Source organism: Gobius niger (genome assembly GCF_951799975.1).
Source record: "Gobius niger genome assembly, chromosome: 14".
Taxonomy (NCBI): Eukaryota; Metazoa; Chordata; class Actinopteri; order Gobiiformes; family Gobiidae; genus Gobius; species Gobius niger.
Window position 1 is genome coordinate 20563931 of NC_136865.1, and position 12785 is coordinate 20576715.

Sequence of the window (12785 nt, forward strand, 5' to 3'; positions counted from 1 at the left end):
CTAAAAGCTCATTCAAGCCATTGAGTTTCAATACCTTAGGGCTGAACAATATACTGCCAAATTATCACAATATTCATACAGCATAATCAATCATCTGACAGACACTTCTGGCCAACAGCCTAAAACTAAACATAATTTTCCCAATTTACTTCCATTGTAGCATCTTATTAATTCATGACACAATTTGATAAGTATATAACTTGGATGTTTTAAATGGTTATGCAAATCTAATGTGCGTGTGCAGATGAACCCCCAGAAAAGAGGGAAATGGAAATACAGGAACACAGTAGTCTGAAAAAAGCAAACAAAGCGGGTGACTTAGCCAAAACAACATTTTATTAGAGAGGCAGGGTAGGAGGGTGGAATTACAGCCTTCATTATACATAAACTGTTTGAATCCATATACAGTTCAAATCTGGCTCCTGATGCTTTTGCTGATATCAACCAGTCCATCCCTCTCTCTCGGGCCACCGGTGAGGGAAACTAGTGCTGCTTCCTTCTGAATGAGCACCCTGTTTGAAAAGGAAAAAAAAGCCCAACATGAGAGCTGACAAAGAGAGGCTTACTGTACAGAAATACTGCAACATTTGCGCATTGACCCTGCTGAGGGGGGGAATCATTGCATGTGACAAATGGGTTGCCATCTCTTCCTTTGTATTAAATTACAGGAGCGGCTTTAAGAGCAGACCGAGCAGCTTGTACAGCACATAAAATGCAATTTAAACGGTCAGGTGTTTGAGTAGAGATGGGAGCTTTGTTCTCAGCCTTCGAAAGGGGGGAGTCATTGGTCTAACTCAACCCTTCTGCAAACCGAGGTTCATCTTGCACTGGAATGAGATTGGAAAACCACAAACAAGGAAGTCCACCCAATTTATCAGTGCACCCAGACACCTTATGATGCCAGATACGGTACTTTACGCTCAGTCCAAAAGCATCAATAAGTCAAAATGTTATGTTATGTAGACCCAAGTAGACTAGATATCCAAGTAAAATCTACAAACCCTCTGTGAGACGTGCTTTGCCTCCGGTTGGCTGACACAAGACCGTGGAGCAGCCTACACACAGCACGACCGTCTGAGCATGGCTGAACACCGTTGTGATCTTGTAGCATCCTGGAAAAAACAAACAAAAAAACAGTCAGGTCAGTATAGGCCCCATGGATTACACTTCAGCAAACCTAAGACAGATTCTCAACATGGTGTGTGTGTGTGTGTGGTCCTTACCTGGACATTTGACATCCATGAAATAAGAATTAGGACTCTGAACAAGACGCTTCTTCTTGTGCCTCCTCTTCTCCTCCTCAGGGGATGGATGCAACAAGTCTTTTGCGAGCTGCGCAACAAAGAAAATGGCAAAATGAACAAAGGGAAATTGACTGTCAAACGTTTTTGGGTAGAATCACACAGAAATATCCAAACGTTCACAAGCACGATTATGATTAATACTAATTATAATGCCTATTTCAAATTATATTGATTTGTTTTCTGTCAGATCTATTGCAAACTATTGCGTGGCCTACTTTTCTGGCCCAAGATAACTAGCCACATCACCTTAATTATAAATATGCAAATCACTCGTGAGCACTGTAGCAGACACGTGAGATGAAAGAAGGCATATATGCTAAATATCTAACAAGAGGATAATAAAACATATTTTTGTTTTGTTCTGCGATTAGCCTCGTCGAAACTAGCTCCATGTTTGCGGTGTGCGCGCCGCCATCTTGTCTCACAATGCGCTCAAACGTGCTGCGTCTTTTAGAACAAAAACTATGATGTGAACTGCTTTAAATCGGCAAAAATTAGGATCAGCCGAGTCGCTAATTCTTTACGTAAATAATGAGCCGCTCATAGTCCTTCTAATGCTTTATTTAATAGTGAAATGTCATGATGGGGCGGCCTCCCGATACTCACTGGCATGTTGGCGAGGAAATAGCCGCTGCCGAAAAGGAGGCATTACCGGAAGCGAGGGGTTGATATCGGCGAGTGCTTTGAGCAGAGACCGGACGTGACGATATAACTGAACCGCCGCCATGTTGGGAAGGGCGGAATATAACTGTATTAAATAAATTCCTACAAAATATACCAAATAAGTTTAGCCGAAATAAGACAAGTAATAATACATTAAAAATACTATATACTGACTCCTGAAAAATTATTTCTAATATTTGGACTCGATTTTGTTTCCTATTTGTCAACAGCAGGTGGCAGCAAAAGGATGCAGTTGAGAAAACACATGTTGATGATTGATGATTGATTTTCTAATCTGCTTTTGTGTCCTAATTCCTGCAAACCCCACTTATAACAACAACATAGGCTATAACTTTATATATTTTTTTCAATATCAATAAATGGCTACTTAAAGGTACACTGTGTAACATTTTGGATTATACTGTTGCCATCAATACAAAACATGCTCCTAATGACCAGCCAAACACTAACTTATTTAAATCTTAAATTCTGCTGAATTTAGTCACATCTCCATGGAGACAAGCTGGAGACATACCCACTCCCAGTAAAGTCACAGTCATATCTTAAGAGAGCTGAGGAAGAGCACATGTTTGATTTTGACATTTATGAGGTATTTTTTCAAGTATGAAAATATCTGTCATCAAATAAATGCTTGTATTTCAATTTGATTTATTGGGTAAAATTCTACACAATGTGGCTTTAAACCAGACCGAGCTTCTGTCCGTCCCTGCAGTACAACAAAGGGTCCAGCAGGGTTCACTGAAAAAGGATATTTGAATTAGCCTAATTTATGTAGCATAATATTAATAATTATAAGAAATTATTTAAAAGTTTCTAAACATTGTCTCTAATAGTTAGTAGCTTATTAGCAAACTTGAATTAGGTAATAGGCTTAGGCTACTTGAATGCACCCTTCAGGTTTTCTTTGTTGGCTATTTCATTTTCTGGATTCTCCTATTTCAGGCTGCTTCCTGCATGTGAACGAAAATAGCGCCATAACTGCCATTAAAGTAGAAGATCCAACCAAAGATTCTTACGTGTAATGAACAGTAGCCTATTACATCCAACACTCTTTATATTCCATAATTGTGTATAGACTCAAACCCAGGTCCAGCCGACTGAAGGACAACTTCATCCACCAGACAATCAAGAAACTGAGCTCTCTCTTCCCTAACCTCCCTCATTGGTTTCCACCTTCACAACTTTCACCTAAGTTCTCCTCTTACTCTGTTATAACGCAATAACATTAATGGGGTCTTAAACAGCTTAAAAGCTCAAATGTAAATGGATACCTTGACCAGATGAGCAATCCTGAATCTTCGATCCAATTGTTTCAGATAGAAGCTCTTCACATGAATGCACCAAATGATGCACAGATCTGAAGTTTTGTAATGCAAGAAATTGCCCCACAGTAACTTGCACACTGTCCTCAGAGACAGGGAGGAGATAGCTATGATTTGGGAGAAGACATGATATCCAAATACACTACTCTAACTCAAAAAAGAGTAAAGCAGTCAAAGCCCCGCAGATCCCACTTTGGGAACCACTGAGATGAGCTTGCTGAAACGTGTAGATCGCAGGAAAGCAAGAGGTCTGAGGCACACTGTGTACAAAAAGTGGACAAAAAGTTTTATTAGCATGGACATGACATGGAAATGATACGGATAAGGTACCTTTTTTGCTTCCAGGAGCACTTTATCGCTTCACTGCATGTTGAAAATCCAACATGCATAAATCCTACCCTCCCGGGTTGTTTCTGTTGTTTAATATGGACAGGTGCATGTACCACCTGTATGGACATTCCCCATGTGGTGTGCACTGATAATCATCTGTAATCATCATCATCATCATCATCATCATCATCATTATTATTATCATTATTATTATTATTATTGTTGTTGTTGTTGTTGTTGTTGTTGTTGTTGTTGTTGTTGTTGTTGTTGTTAATATCCTTAGGATAGTGTTACCCACCCAAGAACCAATCAAAGTCCATTAGCAGACAAAGCCATCAAAGCCAGGAAGAGCACCACTTAGGTTTATCTGAACATTTACATGTCATAGCCTATGGTCCTTATGTCTTGTCACACAATCATACGTTTTTGCTTTGTAGATGACAAGCTACTTTACTTTACTTTACTTTACTTTAAATATATTTTAGCATTGTTTGCTAGCTGCTTCATGCTAACTGCGCGCTGTCTTTACGCGTCACCATGGCAACCACGCACGCCGTGTTTTGTTGTGGCCAGTGGTAACTGGAGCCACGTTGTCATTAATTGATTTGTGGCTGATTTGGTTAATTTTCTCGGATTATTTCCGAGAATCCAGAGACATGTCGATACGAAAAGCTGAACTGAAAACGCTCGGCTTCACCATTCAAGCCCAAATGAAGAACTCGGTGGTGGTCGGACCCCCCGCTGCTGGAGCTTTCAAGGAGAGGCCGTCCAAACCGACCCTGTTTCGGAAGTTTTACGAGCGAGGCGACTTCCCCATGGCCCTGAAGCACGATGCCAAAGGAAACCGCATTGCGTGGAAAGTGGAGATTGAAAAACTGGACTACCATCACTACCTGCCGCTGTTTTTCGACGGGCTCTGCGAGACGGTGCACCCCTACGAGTTCTTCGCGCGCCAGGGGATCCACGACATGCTTGATCACGGTGGGCCCAAGATCCAGCCCGTCATCCCGCAGTTGATCATCCCAATCCGAAATGCTCTGAATACGAGGAACCGTGCAGTGATTTGCACCACCCTAAAGGTCATACAACACCTGGTGATGTCCGGAGAAATGGTGGGGGAGTCACTCGTGCCCTATTACCGCCAGATCCTACCCATCCTGAACATGTTTAAGAACATGAACATCAACTCTGGGGACGGCATCGACTACAGCCAGCAGAAGAGGCAGAATGTGGGAGACCTAATTCAGGAGACTCTGGAGATGCTGGAGCGCTGCGGAGGAGAGGAGGCCTTCATTAACATCAAGTACATGGTGCCCACCTACGAGTCCTGCATGATCAACTGAAGGGGGCGCTGTAACTAAACTGCACAGACTAAATACAGAACATATGAATTGTCTTGATTTATTTGATTTAGGCATTTCATCAAAACACAACATCTTCATTCTAACATATAAGAAAATAAAAGGATGAATGAATCATAGACTCTTTGTTTTTGATAATTACTATCCCTTTAGTTTAGCTTTACTTATAAAACTACATATCAACTAAAAAAGTGTATAACTTTCAGCACTATGCACAGCTGTATTTGTTAAGAGTGTACTTTTATTTCATTGTCGAAATATTGAAAACAGCTTCAGACTCAGCCACAATAATGTAGTGCTTTTATTAAAAAACAAACAAACAAAAACAAATATAAAACAAAAAGTAAAAACCAACAGCATTTGCATGACTTAAGAATCATAATTACAAACGAGTGGAAGAAATTTCTGACAAACTGTACACGTCACAAAATCTGCCAGTCTGCCATATACAATGCTTGCATCTTATTTTGTGATTGTCTAAAAATAACTAAACAAATCACACAAAACACACAAATACAAGTACAAGCATTATACAATGACTTCTATCACAAAACCATTTCCTATTTGAAAGAAAAGAAACAAATAAACATGATATCGGGCTGACAGCTTCACTTTGTTTCTGTCAACGTTCAAAAATATTATAACATTTTTATGTTGTTTGTTTTTTTAGTGTTCAACACTTTGCAGCAAAAAACAAGGAGCACATTTCTCCTTAAAGTTATATTATTAACAATATTCAGTGACAAAGGAGTCTTTGCGGAGCCACTGTCCCAATGCCTTCTGTCTGACATTCGATCATGCACTACATAGAGCAATTTCATTTATAGGCAACAAAAGCTTCAGTTTGTGTCTTTACGACAGTAAAATGAGATTTAAGGACATTAAAAAAGTAATTTCCTCCAAGCTTAAGTGTCTTCATGAGAGTAATACAAACGGAAGAAATTATATTATAATTATTATAATAGTCATAATACATTTAGGGCCTGTACAGTACAATAATAAACAAAATCCATTTGAAGATATTGCTTTTGGAGACACAATGTAAAGAATTATTTACAAATGTTGGCACTGTACAGCTTCCTGTTTCGCTCTCCGTCTCCTTCTGTCAGTTTAATAGGACTCTCAAGACGTCCCTTTTACAAGAGGGATTTTGGGGAACGATGAAATCTCATCAAATATCACAATTTCTTTAAACATTCTCCATGGCAACCAGGACATTGTGGAAAGACAAAAAGGAAAAACCCTCCCTCCCAATGTACAGTATGCCCCCCGTCACAGAGTATAAGAAAATATGACCGTCACGATACATTTCATGTTAACTATTGTTTTCATAATTTTCTTTAAATTGTTAATTGCCATCGAGCCCTTAATTTTTTTCTTGTTTTTTTAAAAAGGTATATTTTGAATAAAGACACAGAGTCAGTGTGCACACTCACACAAGGCAGTCTGTCGGCTGTAAGGCGGAACAGTAACGCCGATGTCCCCTGCTTTAGTTCAGCTGGTGAAAGTGTTACTTCAGCACAGGGCAAACTGACTGCCTTACAAAGGTATTAAAAAATTAAACTTTAACAAGACACTTTGACAAAAGCGCAAAAAGCTCCAAAAAGACCCTCCCTTCATGAATAAACAAACCCTCCCCAGGTTCAGTTCCTAAATGAGTTACAGTATAAGAGGAAAAAGATAATTGACTTAAAACTTGTTTTTAAACTGCATCTTCCAATACTGAGTGTTAGTGTGTTCCATTATAGATACATTACACATAGCTTCACGACATCCATGGTACCAAAAGTGCAGTTCTCCAACTTCCTGCCAACTCCACGTGTGACCAGCATGGGACACACTGCTAAACTCGTATTTTGTCCTATGCCTCCCATCCTCTTATCATCTCCTCTTATCATTTTGTCATTGCAGCAAGTTCCCACTAGGGGGAGCCATTCAACAGCATTCTCAAAAACAGAGAGAACCTCCCTCTATGCTTTTACTCAGTACCAAACAGGCTTCTATCTAACCCACGTTTTCAATGATCAAAAGAGCATCTAAGTGCATGGGGTTATGTTTCCTAAGGCCGTTATACTGTTTTGCATCATAAAAAAGCAAGAGGTCTTCGTCAGCTTTCCCCACGCGCACCGTCAGTCCCCTTGAAAAGCTCATGTTGCCATGAAGTCAGCGTTTCCTCACCCTTCCGGAGTTGAAATGGCGGCCTAAGAGGAGATAAGCCCAGAAGAGCACCCCAGGGACACATTGTGGATCCTGACGGTCAGCCGGCTAACAAGTCTCCCCTGTACAATTGCTGCCCTTTGCTCAAAAAATAAAAGGCAGTTCAGGTCGGTCATTTCTGTCTCCAAAATCCCCAAACCCGAGCGCCCGTGGTCAGTGCCATTGGCAACAAAACTGTATCCTCAGACAGTAGAAACTCATGAGAAACAAATAGACAGTCTTCTTTCTAACCTTCCCCTTAGCCAGGTTTTACCAACACACTTAGCAGCTGCTCTAGCCATATAAACCTATGTGTTTCAAGTTGTGCTAAAAGGTGTACAAGTTAGTTGTAACTTAGTAATAAGTGTTAAAATGTACTGCATAGGTTTGGTAAAAGTTTGGGTAATGTTGTCTCTAGTAAAAAGGCCAAAGAATAAAATACAGCTTGGACTATAGCAGTCTATGTACGTATCGTTTTTTTTTTTTTTTTTTAAGCTTTAGCAGCAGGACTGTACTAAGTATGTGACAGTAAAAATGGAGCATGGATAGATCAGAAAACACTGGTTAAAGACTTGAAATCAAACAATCAAAATTCAGAACATCTTTCCCTGCCTTTTGACGTAACAATGTTTCAAAAATAAAACCTCATTCGCCCGTGGATCGGCTCCCCTGCTTCGCCCCCTCGCCACTTTTACTTGTAGGCGTCCTGTGCAGCAAATCCAGTAAAATCTTATTGAGTCTTTCCCTCTGCGCCTCCCTGCGGCCCAGAGCGGGATGGTGCAGCGGCGAGGAGGCAGACGACAGCGGCATTTCGAGCATGTCCCCCAAACGCGCCGCCGCTCCCTCCTCCGTGTCCCGCCGCTTCTCAGGCTCCGCCCCCTCCTCCTCGTCCTCCCCGTTGTTGTCCCCTTTCCTTTGTTTTCTGGGTTTGCCGGCGGAGAGGAGCGGGTGGTGGTGGTCGGGAGGGAGCAAGTCCATGTCCAAATCCTCCGCGCCCCGGCTGTCCTCGTTCAGGAAGTCCCGCTCGCACGAAGAAGAGGCGTCGTCCTCGAACCCCTCGCCTTTGGGACGCTCGCTCTTCCAGGCGGAGCGGCCACCGTTCCTCTTGTAGCTGTCGGGGACGTAGTGAGGCTGCAACGAGGGACAAGTCAACATCAGGGATTATTACTTATTTCTCTCCTTGAATTGATCAATGTCAATTTTAAACAAACAAAAAAACATGACGATAAATGTAAACCGACTGTTGTTTCATTTCAGTTTCAGTCCTCACCGAGAAGTCCCGTTTGGGCGCGAGCCGTTTGGGGAAGTGGTTGAAGGCGTATGGCTTGGTGCAGACTGGGTAACGGTTTCGGTGGATCTTGTAGAACAGGTGAGCGGACTTGTCCAAGCGGTAATCACAAATGTACACGTCTTGCTCCTTAACTCCTTTGGGACGTCCTGTGAGAGCACAAAAATAAATGAATACAGACTTCGGCTTGTGCTAAAGTATGACGTCTCGAGTATTGATTCAGATTGCCTCTCCTTGCTATGCTCTAGTTTAAATTGACCCAGTTTAGTCAAGGTTTACACTATAAAAAGAAGTTCCAACTTTAGCCTGCTGAAAACGGCGCATGCAAAGCCAAATATTTTCTGATACTTGATCAAATCTCTGCTTTAGCGACTAGCAGTAAACAGCAGAGGACGCCCCCTCACCTTTGCAGTAGGTGTAGAGGTCCAGGACACAGCAGGGTCCCACCACAGCCTCCAGGGGGATGATCTCATACAGCGGCATCCGGAACAACTCGTTTTGGTAAAAGCGCCGCGACGGAGAGTGGTGCGTCTCGTGGGGACGGAAATAATGATGACCAAAGGCAAAGCGCTCACCCCTTAAAAGACAAGACTCTGTTATTGCTTACTGCCAACATGAAAATGCGTTTTACAATGAGAGGCTACTTATTACATTTACTTTGTCCTTCGTTTTGTGGGTTAACAATTGGTAAAACTGCCTACGGCAAAAGTCTAGAGAAGCATTTTTACGAGGAAATAAATCTCTCACTGGGGTTGCAACTTTTGTCACCTTGTAAATTACTAAGTGTCACTAAGTATACCTTTGATTACATAGTTACAAAAGAAAGTAGCTTAAACGTGGAACAATAATACACTTTAAAAGAGCACTTTATCTGCTCAGAAGGATGTCAGGATTTACTTTGAGAAAATACATTGCAATTTTATAGTCAAGAGAATCAGAATAGATCACCTTCCATCTAATCTGGAATACAATTATTTCTTTCTTCAGAAAATTGCCACTTTCCACCAATTATCAATAATACTTGCTACAGGAATGATCCCAACAATCCAAGTAATGATTTTGTGTAAAGTTACAGAAAATCGACCTACTTTTCGTTCTTCCAGAGCTTTTCGATCCTGAAGATGTCGAGTTTGTCTCTGTTGACGTGGGTGAGCTGACGGTACGACTGACGGACCGGCTGTCCTTCAGGGCTCCTCCTGCTGTCCCGCATCAGGTACACGCAGTCCCCTGTGAACAGCACAACACACAACATCAACACAACCAACACCCAAACTAACAGAGGAGGTAGAGCTGGGGACAACATGACTTCAAGGGCAAAGTGAGCTCATTACAAAGTGCTAATCATTGTTCTACTTGTGCATGGAGTGCTTGGAATCTCCATTTGTCACAAGTCGTGCATTGAGCCTGACCATGTGTGATATATAATGGCTAATTATGGACCTGTCCAACAACAGACTAACAACTCCGTGTTCCTTTTCATGCTGCACTTACCTTGGTGTAGCAGCAGCTCGTCCCTGAGAAGACAGATGTAGTACATGGAGCCGGCCTGAGCGTAACTGGGCTGTGGGATCATGGGAACCTCCTACAGATAGAACAACAAGCACAAATCAACGAGGAAAAAGCATGATGGAATAATCCAAGGTGTATCTGTTCTGTATTATTGCTGCATGTTATTGCTTGGGTCTTACCGTGTCCACGGGCCGTGGGTCACACTGCTCACAGAGGTAGTGCTCCACCTCAGTCTCCAGACGCATACAGTCAAAGTGCTGCCAGACCTGACATCACAGAGTATCAGACACGTTTAATACAAAAAAATAGACATATGTAGCATCCTAAACTCTGTAACTCTAGCATAGGCGCCGATTTATGTTCCCAGTGGGTGCCCAGTCCAAAAATAAAAATAAATAAAAAGTTGGGGTAGGGCACAATCTCACAGTCTCATGGTAGGGAGCCCAGTGTTCTACCTATGGAGCTAAACGAGTGGAGCAAAATGGCACCACCGCACGTAGATAAACGTTATGAACCACCCCAGGCTTGCGTATTTGTGGAAAATGGAGTAGCGGCTTATGGGTTAGGCGCCTATAAACTCTAGTACTATACACATACTCCACTTGCTAATGTATCTTGCTCTTCGTTTCTGTTTAATTATATCCTAACAGTGACATCTGCTGTGTTTGTCCCATCAAGCGCACAACCAATACGGCTAAACTGAATATGTGATACAACAGTGAAGTGCCTTTGAAACATCATGTAACAGGTGCAGCCAAAGAGAGTCTCACCATGCACTTCTCACACTGGATCATCAGCCCCTCGTCCTTGTACATGCCGCAGATGCAGCGGATCACGTCGTCGTCTTTGTCGTGCGACTCAGAGCCGTGGTTCTGGTCCAAAGAGTCCGAGCTGTCCGCCTCACTCACCGTCTCCCCCACAATCTCATCGATCTGAACCGCCGCCTCGTTTCGAGCGCTGTAGTACGCCTTACGCAGCCGGCACACATCCCGACCCACCGACGACTTCCTGCCGTAATACTTCTGAATAGGAGGGTTAACAAAAAATATGTTTATATTATTACTTTTACAATTTAATTACTTATTTCTAATTCTATTATAGAAATATTAACATAATAACAATGCTGCAATATATATGAATATCAACAATATCTAAAAAGCTTTTTGTTAATGTATCTGCATAAAATACATCATCAGGAATAATGTATTTATTTATTATAATTATTTTCTCATTTTTATTGTAGTTATTGATCCAACTGTGAAATATTTTTTATTAATTAAAAGTACAATATTCACCTGGGAAAGTTCTACTTGTTTCCTTTTTAAAAAACATTAGCAAATGTCCGTGACAGTGACCGTGACACTTATGTAGAGTCAAATGTCTGAGGCATCAACTCAGCTTCCTTTAGTACAAAAGACTGAACTGCTAAACAGCATGAATTTAATTTAGATACCCACTTCAAACTTGTGAGCGCTGGAGTAAACCACTTCAAGAGGTTTCGAGAGCCACTTTCTCAAAGCCCTCGGCTAAACAGATGTAAATCAATGGGCCGTGAGCTGAGGTGCCAAGCACTAGCTCTTAAAACTGTAGAGCCTGGCATATCAGAGGACTAAATCTGGGCTTTGTCTAGGTCTGGGTTGGTATTGGCTCAGACATAATTTAGCTGTAAAAAGAGGAACTCTGTGACTGAATCTGGTCAAACCCAGTCAAGTTGTGAAGCCAAGACACTCTTTGTCTGCTACAAAGAACTGGACTATTACATATTGTCACTCACTGCACAATAACAATGCAATTTCTTTTTAATATCTGGAAGTAAGACCAAGGAACACAAACATGATGCAAATTTAATTGCATTTTCAAAACAGGTTGAAAGTTCCTTTATCTGCAGTTTTATTTACACAAAAAACTTTGTTTGGACTTTGTTGAACTCTCCAACATACCTCAGCGTTGCGGAACACTTTGAGCATGTCTGCGTCAAAAGCCTCCACAGTTTTGTAATGCCCCGTGAGGATCTGCTTCTCAATGGTGCTGAGGTCCAAAGGGTCCGACACCTTCTCGTAGTACTGGCTGTTCCTAAAGGCGTAAAACATGCTTGATTTTAGTTCAAACAATACTAGAAAAAAACATGTTCCCATAATGTTCCTAATTCAATCATTGTTTTTATTATTTTTATTTTGACCCTGAACTATAGCCACACAGGGTCAAATAATAAGACACAAGGCAGGTTTCCTCGACTGTCTAATCCTGCGCTTCACCATATTGTGAATAGTATTTAGAGCTAATCGATGGTGTGAATGAGTGCGACCACTGTGCTGCTGCTGCTGCCATAGAGACGTAATGAGCTGTAATTGTGTTGACTCCAATGAATTAGCGCCAAAACTGGAAACAAATCAGAGCGGCGCAGTCTGTCATGGTTGGATTGTGAAGCTGCAGATAAAGCTGTTACTCTGTGTGGATGCTGTACACTGATGGTGACGATAACGCCGGTCTGTAAACACTAAAACATAATGAATGGGTCGTGAGCATGCGGGTATAGGGGACACATTACCTCTTTCTAGACGGGAGGTTCACCAGTGGAGCAGCGAGCGTCTGGCCTGAGGAATCTGAACGAAACACAGTCCATATTAGTCAGTATATTAATAGTCCACAATGTATCGTCAGATCTGGTGTGGCCCTTGTTTCTGTTTGGACCTGGCCCAGTCTAGTTTATACCTGCTCTTAACTCGGCCACAGTGTCAACCAATGAGTCCAGACCATTGATAATGAGCGGCAAGTCAAATTGAATGCTTTT

At 41.8% G+C, this 12785-nt stretch overlaps 3 protein-coding genes across 3 annotated transcripts in view; 1 reads left to right on the top strand and 2 right to left on the bottom strand.

Moving 5' to 3' along the window:
* Nucleotides 1–314: 314 nt before the first annotated feature.
* rps27.1 (ribosomal protein S27 isoform 1) lies at nucleotides 315–1981 on the bottom strand. Its single transcript, XM_079571161.1, has 4 exons — nucleotides 1911–1981; nucleotides 1224–1332; nucleotides 1002–1112; nucleotides 315–512 (listed from the first exon to the last, which is right to left on the bottom strand). Exons 1-4 carry the CDS (start codon nucleotides 1914–1916, stop codon nucleotides 484–486), a joined length of 255 nt encoding a protein of 84 aa, XP_079427287.1. The 5' UTR covers nucleotides 1917–1981; the 3' UTR covers nucleotides 315–483.
* Nucleotides 1982–4164: 2183 nt separating this feature from the next.
* pacrg (PARK2 co-regulated) lies at nucleotides 4165–5089 on the top strand. The gene has a single exon (XM_079571174.1). The coding sequence runs from the start codon at nucleotides 4297–4299 to the stop codon at nucleotides 4981–4983; it is 687 nt and encodes a 228-aa protein (XP_079427300.1). The 5' UTR covers nucleotides 4165–4296; the 3' UTR covers nucleotides 4984–5089.
* A 195-nt stretch (nucleotides 5090–5284) lies between these two features.
* The window catches only part of ash1l (ash1 (absent, small, or homeotic)-like), a 32157-nt gene continuing 24656 nt past the window's right edge, over nucleotides 5285–12785 (bottom strand). Inside the window, exons 18-26 of the mRNA XM_079570842.1 lie at nucleotides 12543–12597; nucleotides 11935–12067; nucleotides 10765–11016; nucleotides 10174–10260; nucleotides 9977–10067; nucleotides 9574–9712; nucleotides 8890–9062; nucleotides 8468–8634; nucleotides 5285–8328 (exon numbers count right to left, since the gene is read on the bottom strand). Coding sequence (XP_079426968.1) covers nucleotides 7843–8328; nucleotides 8468–8634; nucleotides 8890–9062; nucleotides 9574–9712; nucleotides 9977–10067; nucleotides 10174–10260; nucleotides 10765–11016; nucleotides 11935–12067; nucleotides 12543–12597 — 1583 coding nt within the window. The 3' untranslated portion in view covers nucleotides 5285–7842. The remainder of the gene's footprint in view (nucleotides 8329–8467; nucleotides 8635–8889; nucleotides 9063–9573; nucleotides 9713–9976; nucleotides 10068–10173; nucleotides 10261–10764; nucleotides 11017–11934; nucleotides 12068–12542; nucleotides 12598–12785) is intronic.

Coding starts and splice junctions, on each gene's coding strand:
- rps27.1 (XM_079571161.1), bottom strand. Junction 1,113..1,223: donor CATGGATGTCAAATGTCCAG/GTAAGGACCACA, acceptor TGTTTTTTCCAG/GATGCTACAAGATCACAACG. Junction 513..1,001: donor CAAAGCACGTCTCACAGAGG/GTTTGTAGATTT, acceptor CTTTTCAAACAG/GGTGCTCATTCAGAAGGAAG.
- pacrg (XM_079571174.1), top strand. CDS start 4,297: ATGTCGATACGAAAAGCTGAACTGAAAACGCTCGGCTTCACCATTCAA.